This window comes from Eupeodes corollae, chromosome 1 (assembly GCF_945859685.1).
Source record: "Eupeodes corollae chromosome 1, idEupCoro1.1, whole genome shotgun sequence".
NCBI lineage: Eukaryota > Metazoa > Arthropoda > Insecta > Diptera > Syrphidae > Eupeodes > Eupeodes corollae.
The window spans coordinates 42,636,528-42,654,345 of record NC_079147.1 but is presented as its reverse complement, the minus strand read 5'-3'; the positions used below and the strand labels follow the sequence as shown (position 1 = coordinate 42,654,345).

At 31.4% G+C, this 17,818-nt stretch overlaps 1 protein-coding gene across 2 annotated transcripts in view; it reads right to left on the bottom strand.

Moving 5' to 3' along the window:
• Positions 1 to 17,038, bottom strand: part of LOC129954123 (substance-P receptor-like) — a 288,752-nt gene extending 271,714 nt beyond the window's left edge. For both annotated transcript variants that reach the window (XM_056067815.1, XM_056067816.1), the window contains exon 1: positions 16,446 to 17,038. In XM_056067815.1, the coding sequence (XP_055923790.1) occupies positions 16,446 to 16,791 (346 nt within the window). In that variant the 5' untranslated portion in view covers positions 16,792 to 17,038. The remainder of the gene's footprint in view (positions 1 to 16,445) is intronic.
• Between the last annotated feature and the right edge of the window lie 780 nt (positions 17,039 to 17,818).

Here is a 17,818-nt window from a genome sequence, read left to right as displayed (position 1 = left end):
CTTTTGTATTGATTTTTTCTTTACATCAACTGTATGAAAATTTTGATCAAATGTGTTCAAAGTCCTTACTTTTCAAATACCAAACCAATAAATTTGTATACCATCTTTAACGTTTCCGTCTTCATTCGTAAATAATAATTTCATTCTAAAAAGGGGCAACGATAGTAGAAAATCAGTCATGAAGGTGGCCATGTTTTTTTTACAAATGGCACCTATGTAAAAAAGCATGGTGGTGCCCTGCCCATGTCTGATGTTCTTCTAAAATAGTTTACAACAATGTTATATGAAAAAAACTTCAGCCACAGCAACGTGTGGATGGGTCAGCTTGTATAGTATAAATTTGGTTTAAGTCGCTAGGGTACTTGGTTCGTGATATATTTTCGGCCAACAAAACTGTTTTACTTTCTTTTTAAACTGTTTTATTGAAAACCCTAATAACTCAATATTTATTTGAAGTCAATATCTCCACCGGTCCTTGAGATATTGCATTCGATAAAAGCGATCGTCAATGTACGTCTAGGCACAACTATGAATAAGATCGGGACTCATTTTGTAAAACGATTATTTGGTGTAGTTTATTTTGACAGGTGAAAACAATTCTGCAACCACACTTAGTGTAATTTTAGCTATAAGTCTAAACACAACGAAAGAACGCAAAAAGATGCCCTTTGTTCATGCAGACATTTATTCCACGTCGTAGTATTCTTAAAAACAATTTCATTCAAGAAAATCAGTTTCATAGTTGAAAAAGGATACATTCAGATGGCGTTCCATGTAACTTTTTTTTTAATTCTAAAAGCATTTCATTACTATTCAAAGGATTTAAATATTATAATATTTTTATCTTTATTGTTTAATAAACAATTGATTCATAAGTATGCATGAATAAAATACATATCTATTAAATCTTTGTTTTTCCAACCATCATAAAAATTGGCAAAATTTATTGTTTTATTAGCAAGCAGTTCGTGATACGATACTTTTTAACCCGTTTTTCTCTGCTTTTTTTTTTAACTAAAATTCACACTACTCAATAGAAGTGTAGGTGGTTTTCAAAACATGAGAATAAATTTCGTTATTTGCTTAAAAATAATTAGGATAATGATAAATTCTATTGAACAATTCAAATAAAACAATGGCCCGTAAAATAAAATAAACCTGCAACAAAAATAAGTAAAATAAACTATTATTGCAAGTGCATAAAATTACCCAGTTGATTGAATTTGAATAATTACATTTTTGGGGAAAAATATAATACAAGTTACATTATAGTTTTGTTTAATTGAAATACAAAATAACATTATTTGTCACAATTAAAACTGTTTTTCTTTCTCAGTATCTTGAAACTAAGTGCTTTGCTAATTGTTTTATATTGCTTTTAAATAAAAACAAGCAGATACATTTTTTTCATTTGATTGTTAAAATTATTCCAATTAATTATAATTACGTTAAATTTTATTTAATTTTAATAATGCAAAATAAATAAAGCCATAATTTCCTGTCAATCAATTTTAAATTTCAAATGAGAACCATTTTGAAAAGTAAACGTCGGAAGTCATTACGTTAAAATTAAAGAAAAAACGCCTTACATTTAATAATTCCACACTCAGGAAGAATATAATATTCCAAAGTCTCAAGTTACATGAACAGGAACACGTGTAAAAATCCTAAAAGGCAAAATGTCAAATGTCAGGAGTTGAAAGACAGTGAATTATTATTTTTCTTATTTATTAACTTAATTCAATTTTTGTTGTTACAAAATTTTACCCAAAAACAAAGAAATAAAAACAAAATAATTTAAATTGCTTTTTTTGAGGTAGGCACGAAACCTAACCTAACTTAAACAATTATTTGTAATTGCAAATGATACGGGAAAGTACCTACATCAAATATGAAATTATATACAGCTATGGCCAAAATAATAGGAATACATGTAAATTTTTGGTAGTTCGGTATGTGTTTTTCAATTGTTTTAAGAACACCATTCAAAAGCATACACATAATTCTCTTGAAATTAGAGCTTCGTTAACATTTCAATAAAGCTGGGGTCGTTATCCTATACTGAAAACGCTATCTAAGGGTTATATTCTTATAGTCAAAAATCCTTAATATGTCAACTTTTACGACTTTTTAAAATTTATTTAATCCATAATATAAATTGTAGACAAGGCACTTTATTTAAATAAAGAGGCTGGGATGATAACAGACAAAATATCTGTCGATTTCTCTTGCTTAAAAGTTTGAAGGTTTTCGTGTTGTCAAAAAATTTTAAATTACCAACAATATTTTCCATATAAAGAAATAGTTTAGTTTGAAATTCTAGTTTTGTTAAAAGTACAATTTCTTAAATTTTTACAAATTGGATGCATTAAATTAATTTGAGAGATATCAAGAACCGAACATTAATTGTTACCAAATTTGCGTAGTATTTCTTGTAGATTTTATTTTTTTTATAAAAAAACGGACTGTTGGATTTTTGTAAAAGAAAACTACTGAATATCGAAAACAATATTTTCTGTGAAATAAAAATAGTTTAAAGACAATATTTTTAAATTTTGAAAAAATATTTGAGCCGAAAGTAATTTTTTAAAAAGTTTAAGTATTGTTTTTTCCTTAGGTTTTTATTTTTTGTAAAAAAACTGTCAATTCGATATTTCTTAAAATTTTTCAGAATGTTGAAAACAATATTTCTTATAAGATAAAATTAGTTGGAAGCCATAATCTCGAATTTTTGGATATGTATTTGAGTCGAAAATCAATTTTAAAATTCGATTTTGCTCAAAATTTTACCTTATTTTTCGTTGCACAAAATTGTTTTGGAGATAAAATCATTTTGTACAGGTAAAATTTGCGAGGTGAAAAATGTTTTTATTTCGTTTTTTGATTTATAAAAAAAACTTTAGTTGGATTTTTTTTTTCAAAAAATATAATTGTTTGGTATCACGTTACATTATAAATAAAGTTTAATTGAAGTCTCTAGCGTTTTTAGTTTATGAGATATTTTTAAATCGCTATGGTAAAAATACTACCCACTCAAATTTTGTGAGATCCCTTTTTATGTACATCTTTCTGCCTTATTATCTGTATAACAAAATTTATTTGAAGTCGATATCTTTTCTGTTTTGTTGAGCTATGGACGACGAAAAAAGCGTCTCGAACGTACGGACATACGGTTGCTTCAGAAAAATTAAAAGGATTTTAAAAAAATTATAACTCAATTTATAATTAAGCTACAAACCAGATTTTGAGGTTTGAGTAAGAAGCACAATTTGTATGTATTCATTTATTTCGGAAGCTTAAGGGTTTTTAAAATACCGTCATTCAGCTGACGGCCCTGATTTTATATACTTGTACATTGACGCAAACGTAACACAAAATTTTCGTAAATTTTCCATAACATAACCGTTGAAATGTTCGCAAATTTGAAGCTCTTCCGAGTCCCCCGGTTTCATACACTTTGAATATCAAATAGCAGCATATAGTAAAGTTGCATAAATCTGATCAGTGCGATGGTCATACAATTCCTGCGCTTCTTGAAATTAATTGGTTGCTTAACATTTTGGCGTAAACAATTCATACATGTAGTTGTGGTATTATATGTTAAACGATCTTGCTTTAACAGTGGATGTCTAATTTTCCTTCTTCGACTGAATTCCGGGGTCACAAACTCTTTTAACAGCTGTCTGTAACGTTTGACGCTAACCATTCGAAAAAATAAGAACGGATAACGCCCCAAGTCGCTTCTTCTATCAAAACGGTAACCTCTTTTAATATTGTACACGTACTCAATGGGGTATTGTACCCTTATAATGATTATACACATTGCGAACAATAAGGAAGAGAGGATACGATTTGAAGGGAGATACCGATGTTCTTTTTTTTGAAATGCCTGCACATTGTAATGAGTCTGGTAAAGCATTCCACATTCGTGTAGTGTGACTAAAAAGAGAATCTCTGAACTTAATAGTACGACCGAAATTGGGCTCAAGGGTGAACTGTTGGGCATTCCTGAATGAACGAGTATTACGGTTGAATTTTTTGAGGGGAGGAATGCAACTGACTATTTCATTAGAGCATTGTTTATGAAAATAGCGATAAAATAATGAGAGGCATGAAACCTTACGACGACGGTGCTCGAGAGATACAAAAGTTTCAGTGAGACAACTGTCACCTATCATTTTTAGGGCTCCCTTTTGAATTCTGTCCAAGAGACTCAAGTGGGTAATAAGAGCACCTGCCTAGATGTGGGAATTGTGCTCGAGTTTCCGACAAATAAAGAATAAGAATACAGATTATAGCCAGAATACTGAAAGCTGTTCAGTCTCTTCGATGCAAGTACTAGTCTTGAATAGTGGCATTGAGGGAGGGTTACGCTTTTGTGACAGTAAACTGTATCGAGTTTTCGAAGTATTATATTTTTAATTTTTTTTGATTGCCCATTGGACAATGCTGTCAAGATAAGAATTTAATGAGCCTATCATACGCTGCCTTTGGTATTCCATGTTCTAAAAACGAATAGTAGAAGCTAAGGGTACCGTCATCAGCGAAACAATTTAGTGCGTTAGAAGTTTCAGACAAAAGATCATTTATAAAAATAAGAAAGAGAGTCGGAGACAAACCGGAGCTCTGGGGTACACCAGCATTCATTATGTGTATATCACATTTGAATCCGTCCACTACTATTTTAATTGAACGGTCCGAAAAGTAATTTCTAACCCAACAAAGAAGATATTCATCAATACCAAAAGCACCCATTTTTGATAAGAGAGCTTGATGCCAAACTCTATCAAATACCTTCAAAATATTCTCCAAAGAGATGTAGAGATTTGTTTCACTGTTTGGTGAGCTCAAAAGAAAGAAGGGACGTAAGTGCAATTGGACGTTAGAAGGTGAGGATGATTAGCTTTTTTTAGGAGCAGACTGACAAATGCAGTTTTCCATGCATTACCAGTAGAATAGGACAGATGAAAAAGCTTACGCACTTGTTTTGCCCGCGTTGAAGAACATCTCTTCAGAACAATAGCAGGGCCAGCAGATTTGTGAATGTCAAGATCTTTCAGTACTCTAGCAACTGTACGAGTGCGAAAGAAGATTCGTCCCAAACAATCGTTAACGCTTTAAATTACAAGCTGAGTCATTTCACTCATTGGCAGCATCAAATTAACAGCAAAACTGTGCTGCAACCAAATTTGCTTTATCAATCGAGCTTACATAGTGAGTGTCATTGGAAACGAGCTCCAAACCGATGAACACATAGTGTTAAGGAAATTTTTTACAAATGACTAGACATTTTTAATACCATTGGGAAATGGTAGTATTTTTAGTCGAATATTTTCGTTACAGGTCTTTCTAGCTTGTCTAGAAACAAGTCTCAAGTGTTGGCGGATTGACCTGCAACGTCGGGAATCCGAGTCGGCTCGTCCACTAACTGAGTCAGGTGGTTTAACTCAGCAAAAATCTCGACATATTTTCCTCCGGGTGTTGTTGGAAGAATTGTGAACTTTGAAATCGCTCATATATAGTTCTTTGGATAGAGTCGGAAAACTACGCCTTTTATGGCTATTTTGCATTATGGCTATCCTCATGCAAGTTACGAAGACCAGCCATAGAACTATGTCTTAGGTGTCAAAACCTTAAAGTTACATATTTAAAGAACTGCTCTCTAATTTCGAAATCTTTTTAATGGACATTTTACATGACTTCATTTTGGATTTAGTTTTGCGATGTGCCTTTATTACTATGTGACATACTCAAAGAAAGCTTTGAAAAATTTTCGAAATTAATCCCACTTTAAAAGCCCTTCCAAAAAATTGATTAATTTCTAAGTATTTTTCTTTAAATGTTTCTATTATTTTGACTATAAATGTATTTTTTTTTAAATAAGGATAACATGGGAGGACATTTTGTGTTTACAATTATGTATACCTACTTAAATATACATTAACAGAACAAGACTCATGTTGTTCCAATATTACATACAAACGAGTATATTGAAAAAGCACGAAATAGCATAGGTACTGTATTTTGGTATGACAAAGTGCGTTGTTCAATTATGTATTCAATTGGAGTACGATGTGAATATCAACAAGGCTTTATCAAATTAATTACATACTCGTCTCTATCAAACATAAGTTATCCTAAGAGTACGAGTACGAGTACGAATCGAAATCGAGAGGATATTGGTTGGATATTGGCTATAATGAATAATTTCTCAATATTGAACAAATTTGCAATATATTTTCTAGTCTGATTGTGTGTTTATTATTTAAACAAGGGGAAAACCATTTGTATATATGTATACTTGTAGATCCTACATACCCTCGTGCGACTCGTGAGTCTTATTCATTTCGATTATTGCATTTAGATATACAGGGAAGAGTAAAGCAATATCGTATGTGTAATAAGGTATAATGAACCTACAACATTAATATACAATATAGCGGAGTTTAAACATTTTTTAAAAATTAAATTAAAAAATTTCCTTGGAAATATATTTTTAATGAAAAGCAAAAGGGAGGAAAAAGTATCGAATTTATACGAATTAAATTATGATAGGAGTTCCTGTGGATGTGCGAATAAAGTTTCCAGGAAATAAAGCGAAATACGAAAGTATTTCGAAATTTTGAGAACTTAAAATTGAAGTTAAACAAAATTAAATTATGCGAAACAAAATTTAAACAGCCGGCGCGGTGTGAGTAGGGAAATCCAAAGAATGATAATTTACTGATCTTTTCTTTAAAATTTAATAAAGACTTTTCTTTTTAAATTTAACACAAATCATTTGAGGTATATTGAACAGACTTTTAAAAGCAAACAAATATCAGACTCAAACCGAACTCGTTTTTTGATTATTCCACAATGGACTACAAATATTTTATTGGGGATACTGATACTTTTTAAAATTGAAATAATATTTTATATAACATTTTTTTTCAGTGAGAGATTTTACTTTGAATATACCTCCATTTTGTTCGCTTTCACTTTTGAAGTTGTCATTTTGTAATGAATTTAAAAGTAAAAAATTCGCCATTTTAACAAAAAAAAAAATAGAAAAGTTTACGGTGTAACAGTGGTTCAACCATTTTAGAATGTTTTCTTTGTAGTCACGTGAAAAGATGGATACTTAAATATTTTTGACTTTTATCTAAGAAGTTACCAACATTTGTAATACCATATTGAGTTCAAAAAGCTTTTCTCTTTTCACGTTCAGCACCGAGCTCTCTTATGGAATATTCGTGCTTCTGGTATTGACGAATCTCTTTTTCGTTGGATTGAAAAGTATAAAAGATCATTACAAGTTATATTGTCAAAAATTCATAAAATAAGTTCTAGTGTACCCCAGGTTTCCGTTCTTCTTTGTATTCATAAACGATCTCTTGTTTGCCACTTCAAAAAAAAAAAAACAAATTGAGTGGAGCGACAGTCCGTTTCGAACTCAGGCCTAGGAATGGAGGGGACCTACAGTTTTAAACCGATTCCGAATGGAAAGTTTGAGAAAGCACTTTTCATGACAAGAATTACTCTTAGATAATTTGACTGTTCCTCACGAGAGGCAGTACCCGTGAAAAAAAAACTTTAGATGCCCTAGACAAGGATTGAACCTAAGCCCTCTGGGGTGACAGACGCACTAACCATGCCACGGGTTCTACTCTGCCACTGCTAATCCATTAAAATTTTTCGCTGACGGCAGTATCTTCAGCCTTTCATATTTTTTTTTAATTCACATAATTGTTTTTCGGATATGGAACTTTAACGGCAGCGTATGACAAGCTTATTAAATTCCGATTCCGAGAGCATTGTTCATTGTGGAATTTTGAACTGTGTAGAATTTAATGGTTCAAAAATATAATAATGACTCCTTTCATTAAAGCGTTACCGACATCGGATGCCAAATGGCATTTGCAGCCAGGAGGCTAATGTGAATTACAGATCACTTCTTATGGAATTATCACTCTTCTCATCTGGCTGTAATTTAAAATGTCTTTATTCTTCAGAAACTTGAATATAACTCGCATATTTGGGCAGGTGCCCCAAAAACTAATTTAAGTCTTTTGGATAAGATAAATTAAAAAAAAAGTGAATGATAATTGATAGAACTTTAACCGATATATTTACAGAAAATGTTCTCCCCTCAAACATTTCAGTCGTAATACCCGCACTTCTAAAAATGCTCATTAGCTAACCTATGAGCTTAGTTTCATACATACTGTCAAGTATAGATATTCTTTTTTTAACCAAACATCGAGAATCTGAAAAGCTTACCGAACTCTGCTTTTCCCTTCCGTTGTAATATTCAAAATCTTAAGACCAATATGTCTCGCTACCTCCTCTGAGATATTCCTTGCGCTAGCACTGTGTTTAAACGTATACATGTTAAGGGTAACAAACACTTGAGTGTCTGTAAACTATAAAAAGGCAATATATACGAAGGCAATTTGATATCAATTTATGTTTAGTGGTGTGGTATCAAAGCAACTCTTCATAATGACAGGTATTTGATTTTAATTGATTCACTCGATAAGGTTTCAAAACCAATACATTTGTTTAACTATGTATTTTGTTTTTGGTGTAATATCACTTTTACCAAGGAAAAAATTTTACTTAAAGCCCGGCAGCTTTAACGAGTTGCATTGTGTTACGCGTTCTATTTGAAAATCAGCTAATTTATTTAAACTTAGCCGATAGTGGATATTTCATTTTGTATGGCCTTCAAAGTTTATTATTCTATATAATCGGAATTATAAGCAATATGTATACGAAAAGTGGGCAGATGTCACGCCCCTCTAGTGTATAATCTAAGTATTTCTGCTCTATTCTTTGTTCATACATCAACTCATTTTACTTTGCTGAATTTAAACATTCTACACAAACAAAAATGGATTGAAACTACGCTCCTTGGGTTCAATTCGAATTCAGAATTCTAAAAACGTCGGAGTGTTAATTTTAGCTTTTATAGTTTACTAGTTTTTACCCGCTACTTCGTCCGCATTAGATAGTTTTTTTGGATAGTAGTAGATAGTAGTAGTATGAAAAAACCTGTACGTATGTTTGAATTGTGCCGAAATTTGATGAGGCCATACTAAGTGTGATTGTCATAGGCTAGGTTAGGTTTATACATTTTAAGAAGAAGATAGGTTACAGCACTACATTTTTATATACGACGTTTTTTGTGTTTCCTTGCCAGAACGTAAAGATTTTGTGGGTTTGAGACTCGTGAGCACGCTCCATATAATTGTTCATGGAAAAAACAGTTTTTTTTTTAATTTATACCTACAACTTCCAGCGATTTCCCCTGAGCTTTATTTTTTGTCATTATAAATGCTGCTTTCTGAGGAAACTACACTCTTTTAAACTGAAATGGCAAATCAATTGGAATTATCGGAGTGCGGGGAATTAAAACATTTTTACCTTTTGCTATTTGTCAGTCATGATTATAGGTTTTATAACATTTCGTCTTAGGTGTGTAATCTGTAGCCGTGTATCATTACATAACTTTGGTGCGTCAAGATTTTTCATTAACAGAACTGGGACACCAACCTTCAATCTCAATTTATGAGAAGGCACACCTGATAATTTCAAAGAATTAAGGAACTCTATGGACTTGCTCCTATCCATAGCGTTGTCTACTGAGAGGTACTCCACGATATCTCGCTCTACGTCCGACATAGTTAGTTCGTTTATATGGCTAAGTATCTCATGATTTGTTGTTAAAATTTCGCATATTCGTAGTCAGACTAAACTTTTTTACATATATCCATAACACAGATGTTTTCAAACATGAGTTTTTTTTTAATTAATGGCAGGTTCTGTCTAAAGTCGCCAGCTAAGAGAACCACCATCCCTCCCATGATAGCCCGGTTGTTCTTGATTTATTTCAGTGTAGGATCTAGTGCTTCAACTGCTTTTTTGTGGGACATTGTACATCCATTCCAAACCAACAGTTTACATTGCTGCAATATTCTTCCCCGCTCACTACTTTTGCTGATATTACGTACTGGCGTTTCATCATGAGCTGAGTTCAATGGCAGTTTCAGAACCGAGTGCACTGTCCGTCGACCTAAGCAGCCTAGCTGCTATTCCTGCTATTCCTGAGGAAACTACTGCAATTCTATTGTTTTTCCGAATTTGAGCTAACAATAGATTCAAAAGAAAAGTTTTGCCTGTGCCTCCTGGAGCATCTAACAATATCAAACCACCTGCTCCGCTGGAAATTTTGTGTATAACTGTGCCAAAAACTATTGTTTGTTCTAAATTTAAAAGTGGAACATCTTCTTTTATTCTCTGCTCTAGAGCTAAAGTATCATAATTTACTTCTCGAACTAAATCACTGCTCACTTCCCCAATTCTCTGTGGTCTGGTCATCCCAAATTAAGACAAATCTTTCCCTATAATATTTATAACGTGATCTTCTGAAAAAGTTGTTTTCCCGTAATACCAATTTTATCCAAATATTATTCAAATATTTGGGAGGAGTGAAAGCGATCAGATAAGCAAGTAATTTTTCCATGTGAATACGTTGTTTTCCCGAGGTAAAAAGTAGCCTATGTCCTTTCTCGGGTATCAAAATATCTCCGTACCAAATTTCATGCAAATTAGTTCAGCAGTTTAGGCGTGATTGAGTTACAGACAGACAAACAGTGTTACTTTCGCATTTATAATATTAGTATGATAAGAACTTTTAAGAAATGCTACTAAAATTGGGAAAAGTTGGTTTTCGACTAAAAATCTCGTTAAAATGCAAAATATTGTTGGTAGTTTTAAAATTTTTAAGAATAATTCAACTAACAACTATTTTAACTAAACACGAAAACCTACAAACCTTTTAAGCAAGACAAATCGGTAGACGGGATGGGAAGTTATCAGTGTGGGTCGCATCCCTTCCTCTTTTTTAACTTTGTTGAGAAAACATAATAAAAATCTGATTTTAATAATGAAATTAAAACACGAACAATTATTAATTCGTTTTTAAACCGTAAGCAGATTTACAATTATCGTATCATTTTTCAACTAAAAAATTGTGTAATGAGTTTTAATTTTCTTTCTCTGTTTCAGTTAACGTGTGTTATTTTCTTATTTTTCTGGATATTTAATAAATATATGATTGTTTTTTATTAACTTTTAATAAAAACATAATCAGCTCGTCAGTATAATTTTCAATGACAATGAATTGTCATACATAATCGTAGGAATGACAGCAAATCCATCAAAAATCATGTTGCATACATTTTTTCCGACACCCAAAACATATTTAATACCAAAATCCTCCATAATATTTTACCAATCAGCAGTTAATCCCAAATATTTGAACATGGGATTTATCTGAGCTGCAAAAGCATTTAATCCTGAATCAAATCACACAAACACAAAATACAAAAGCTTGTAGCAGGATTTGATTTGGTATGATGGTTCCAAAATCATATTTCCCAATTTAATCCAACATGTCTGATCTACATAACTCAGGCATCATATTGTGAGTTATTATTTAATTAAATTTATGAGATTTCAAATTAAAGCAAATAAATTCTGAGATAAAATTAAAAACCGTTTTATTACCCTAATATTTAAATGCAATGTTAAAAATTCAAGCAAATACAACTTAAATTAAAATATGAACTTCTTAAGCCCCACAGCATCAACAAAACAGCCCAACCCTCCGGACTTTAATAAGGTAAGGGCCGTCATGGATGATAAATAATTCCACAACAAAAACCAGCCAAGCAAATTTATTTCAAGTTATAAAATATATCCTTATGCGTGGCCTTATCTTATAAAATACAAGAAAGAAAATCCTTTTTGATATGCGGATGCGGAAATTAATTTCAAAGATATTTTCTAATTGGTTGGTATAATTTTAAAAGCGGGTTTCGGTTTGGATGCTTGTCTTTTTATTTTGTTGCTTTTAATTAGAAAATTTATTTCCTTTTTCCTTGCGCATTTATAATAAGTTTTATTCTCTAAATAAATTAACTTTGCCACAATTAATATTTAATGTCTCTGTGTTCCTTACAGTACATCTTATTCCCTTAAGCCTTATTTTGAATTATTGTTTATTAAAAAAGAGAATTTTACATTCCAAACAAAAATATTGAATATTGATTATCGCAAGAATTTGCAAAATTAAATACAAATTAAATTAAGAAGCAAAAGAAGAGCATTGCGCGTCATAGTTGGTGCATATTTTTACATTAATGAATTACGTTCAATTATTCAATAAGGAACTTTTGAAAAACGTGACTCTGGATAATTATGTGCAAAGAGGACAATAATATCAATATAGAAATACAAGTGCGCTTCGTGAAGGAATAAATTTGTATTCAATTCAATGGTAAAAATACGCGAACAAAATATTTATCAAGGAATTAGAAGCGTTTCTTTCAAAAAATTTAAAATTAAAGTTATTTGAGTACTCAACCATATGAATGACGCACTTCAAAAGTGTAAAATTAAAAGATTATTAAAAGTAATGTATTTTAGCATTGACCTTTGAGCTATGAAAGTTGGTAACGAACACATTGGGCAGGTTCAGACGACATAAGAACTTTAAAGCAAGACAAGTTTCTAGCATCTGAATGACAATGAAAAGCTGCCGAAAAAATTACCAAACGAAGTCTCTTAAGCTGTCTCAATTTTAAGTCTACATCTTTAAAATTCGCTGTCATTGGTAATCAAGAAATTGAAATTGGAAAAATCCGCACGTTTCGACATCTTTGTGGTTGCCATAACCGTCCTCCTGTGTTAACTGTGTTTCTTATTTTAAATTAATTTAGTTCGACAGCCTTACGTCAACCCGACGAAAATAAGGATATCTCCACTGAGAGAGTGCTTGAGAATCCGATTAATAAGTTAATTTCAGTTGGCTGCTCATTGAAATTTTGACCATTTTTCGAGCTATCATTCGTTCAAAGGTTAAACGATAGACATTAATAAACGATGAGGAAGTGAGCATCTTTGGTTTTGTTGGTTATTTTCATTGACAAATTATTCAAAGTCAATAAACATAAATTGATTGTTATGAGTTGCAAAACTTAACAAAATACCATTCACCTATGGAAAAGTTTCAATTTGCTTAATTAGGTGTTAATTAGTCGTTAAAAATTAATTGTGAGCTAATTTTTTCTTTTTTCTCTTTTTTGTAATCTTCTATATTAAGTAATTGTAATCGGTGCAATTTGTCGAATTGATAATTTTAACATTTCTCGACGTTTCAATGTCTCAAGAACCTAAATAAAGGTAGAGAGATCTACGTGTTCGTTTTTGTGCGTCTTCTGTTCGTTCGGCCATAAGAATCCGAAAATAAGAATCCTGAGTCCTGACCATGCACGATGGAGTAAGTTTTCCGCTGATGATATTGAATATTGAATCGTCTCTGGACCTATCAAATGTAGTAATCATGATGGTTCCTTTTTAAAATCTCTTCGGACATACGCAAAAGGTACAATAAGAGTTTGCCAATCGTCGTATTTTACTAGTAAAAAAGCAAATGGTGAGAACTATCAACGTGAATGGATTTTGTATTCCATCTCAAAAGGAGCGTTGGACTGCTGATCACAGTAGGCCAGGAATAACTTTTATAACTCGTTAAGGTTTTTGCTGATTGGAGAAATGAGTACTTTATGGATAATCATGAAAAATCGAGCTCTCATAAAGAAGCGATGATGGATTAAATTTCACGTAAATCTCACTGCGGAATTAAAACAGATTTTGACAAACAAATGCAAGCGTCATGTTCATACTGGAAACATGTACTTAAAAGGGTGGTTGTAAAAATTTCAGCATTAATTCATTTTTTTAGAAAAATGCAACCTTCAGTGTTCTTATAAAGAATAAAAACCTACGAAAAAAGAATGAAGAATTGATAAAAACTGAAGTTCGATTCGAATATTTCGGGAATAGATAATGATATTGACTTGAAAAATTTTTCATTCTACATTAAATTGTGTTGTCAATGTAAGATATTGTTCTAAAAAAAATTAAATCTAATGCTGCTAAAATTGATACAAATTAATTTTCAGCAAAAAGTGTCGGCAATTAAAACAGATATTGAAATCAAACTTATCTAATAATTTGCAAGCTTTTCTTTCTAACTTTAAGTAAATATTTTAGAAAAACTAAATTGGAAACTTTTTTCACACGAAATTTTAAAAACAATCCAAAAAACTGTTAACAAATGTTATTCGACTCATGCATTATGATAACAAAAAAGATATTGACTCAAAATTTTGTATATCGCTCAAGAAGGCAGAAGCGACGTCAGATCGAGAAGCAAGTGGAAAATAACAGTCGACGCGGAATTGTCGAGGTAGGGGAATAGCTTAAAGAAGATAGATTAGTTGAGACCCCATTTATTAAGAAAAAATTTACGACTGGATCGCACGAACTTGCTCCTTTATGCAAAGAGTCTGTTTAAAAAAGTACCTATATAAGATTTAAAAAAACACCTGTAAAATAAGTTTGTCTTTAAAGATATAAATAATTTAGTCTGGACGAATAATCATCATGTATTATATTATTTCGTTAGAATGTCTCTCTTTTTCGGCTCTCATACGCAACTAATTTTAACAAATAAGGTGTCAAAACAAAGAGAAATTTCCGTAGACGTTTTTGAGATATAGAATTTCGATAAAAAAATTAAACATTTTTTTAAATCGCACTTTTAATAATTAAATATTGGTAATGCAATATAAAAAAGAAATTAAAAAACAAAAAAACAGTTCTATGAGCGGTACCTTTTCGGACCAATACAAAAATATGTTTTTCTTACTAAAAGAAGTCAAGTTAAAAAATAAAATTTTAGGGAAAATTAAAAAAAATCTATCGGTTTGTTGTTGAGAAAATTCGAATTTTAGTTTTTTGACGAATAAAATTTTATTGGGACCACTGTTAGTTTTGATGTAAAAAATTTTTAAAAAACACCTAACACGAAGGTGCTGAAAGCCTTAACTACCAACTTTGAACTCAATCGACCCAATGGTTTAGGCTATAGGAGCGTGGACAGACAGACAAAACATCACGGACGGATTCGCGGGACCCACTTTTTTCGACTTCTCTGCCATCGTAATAACATGTTTGATTAAAAACTCTAAATTTTGCACGGATGCAAATCTTGCTATATAGTTCCTATATGTCGCCATTAAAAAATTGGGTTATGTAGAGGTTAATAAATTTAATCATTTTTAAAAAAATGCTACATGGGTGTTTTATTTTTAACTTATTCTTTCAAAAACTATATGAAAGAATAATAATTCAAACAATTAAGCTTTTAATGTATGTATATTTAAAGTTTTTAATTAAAAAATATTTTCAGAATACATAGATTTTTTTATTTTTTTTGAATGACATTAATATTTTCAATCGAAAGAAAAATTAAGATTTCAACATGATTAAGGTTTCAGTTTAATTGTTTTTGTTTTAAATTATTTTTTGTGTTGTAAGTTTTGATAACAACCCTGAAATTGCAATCCTTTTTCATTTTAAAAAGCCTCGACTTAACTACATTTAACTTTTGAAGCAACATTTTTGCATCGACACAAATTGCTTTGATCTTAAAATAATATTTTTTTTTTGAATTATTGTATGATTAGCTACTTTGATACTGAAAACCAAAGCATTGGAGGATTTAAACAGTTTTCATGAGTCATGCAATTTTAAACTATATTGTTAAAAAAAAGTGTCTACTGATTTAACCTAGTTTGAGACAAAATTATTTTCGCTTGGTTTAAAAATCTTATCAAAATTGATTAAAATACATCCAAAAATTAAAAATATCAAAATAATTTCATCCCAAAAATCATACTATCGAACTGATACCGACAATTGTTCAAAGTGCCTTTGGCTAGCCTGTACGAGGAAAAATTAAATTTTCAAATTAAAATTTGTTTAATGAGAGAATCTACACAACTTTGTAAAAAATTTCATTTAATTTTGTATAATACCAATATTTATAATGATTGTTTTTAACATAGACTTTTACATATAATATATCTAATCGATTAGACATTTAATACCAACACTATTTAATTTCGAAAGTCTGTAGCTATACGGTGTGCCCTCAAGTACCTTTATTCAAAACCACAAATAGATTAACATTTTAGTTAGGAACCACAATCAATTTTTCAACGTGGTTATCTAATTAAATAACAACATTAAATTGAAACGAAAACCTTCAATAACAACACCAAATTAGAATAAACACCCTCTGGTGATGACAGCTGGCATTTTTAAGGCTGTGGGTGATTCGTGATAAAAAGGATCGAAATAAAAATGCTTAACCATTTAAAAAAAAGTCAAATTAAATCCGATATTATTTTATTCAAAAATACAAATTATTTTGTTGAAGAAATCATCTAAAAGTAAGTGGCTGTCAACGTTCAATACTGTCAACGTTCGAAGAAGTGTAATTAAAAATGTATAAATGCAAAAAAATCAAGTGTAAATTATTAACTCACCTGATAGCAATAATATTAAATCCGATACGGCTAAATTAAATAAATAAAAATTCGTTGCTGTGTGCATAAACTTATTCCTATTGATCACAATGCAAGTTATTAGATTCCCCAAAATGCCAGCAATAAATATCAGAGCATAGCAAACTGATATGACCGACAATAAAGCTATCGAATCACGTTCGGCTTCAATATAACTATCCATAATATTCGTTAGGTTCTTCTCGGAGATATTAAACAGCTGACTGACATTGTTCTTGAACCAATCACTTTTGAATATCTCCTCACGGGGTGTTTCGTCAATGGCGAACATCTCCAAGAAAATCGCCGTTTGATTACCTCCACCCATCTTGGTTTTTATATTTGTATTCAATTATTTCCTGTTAATTTAATTTTAAATATTTAATTTTATAGTAACTTTATGTAAGTTAGGAATATTTTTGTAGAACTTTTTTGTTCAGTTTTATTTATTATGAAGTTTTTCTGATGTTTGACAAATATTTTTTTTAACATTGTAATTTGTATCTGTTAGTTTGTCTATGAAGGCCATTTTTTATAATTGGTTTTTTTGTTGATTTTCTGAGGGCCTTGAGGTTTTTTTTCCTGAAAATAAAAGAAATAAATAATTTTAAAAAATGATATCAATATTTGTATTTAAATATGCGTTCACTCTCCTCGATACAGCGGAGTTAACACCTCGCGCCAACACGCGCGACTATGATTTGCCAATTCAGCATAACAGCATATTCTCATAAGTTCCCACGATTGGTGGGTATCATATTCTGGACAACGGTGCATTGAGGTGAATGCACCGACACTACGAGTATCAAGGTCGCTGACGCAGCAATCATCGATGCACGCCGTTAGGTGTTATTTTAGGGAATTAGTTTTAAGTTAATCAGTTCAATTGTGAGCCCGGACCTGATTAGTCGTTAAATAAATATATTGTCAAATTTAATAACCGTTTATTTATTCAGTAAGTCGAACCGTTGGGCCAGCCCCTCAGGGGTTGGCGTTCGCTTTTTTTTCATATACGAATCCGCGATTCGTTAATTGGCGCCCGAGCAGGGACCGCGTTGCAAAACTGTATCCTTTTCGCCTGTAGATCCTAGTTCATTACCAATACGCTCTATTTGAGTGAACGTCACTGTTAACATGGGAACACAGTTGACCATTTTGGATAATAACTAAACTTTTCGCATAAACATGGGAACATGCGAATATCTGTTAAGGCTAAAGGATACGACGGTGATGGTGATCGTTCCATTAGTAGGCTGCTTGCGGCTAAACGGGATTCAAACGACACCTCCCACGCAACACGGTTCCTTGGAAACCCTATTCCGTCGGTTAAGGGGAGTACTAAATCTAAACCCTTT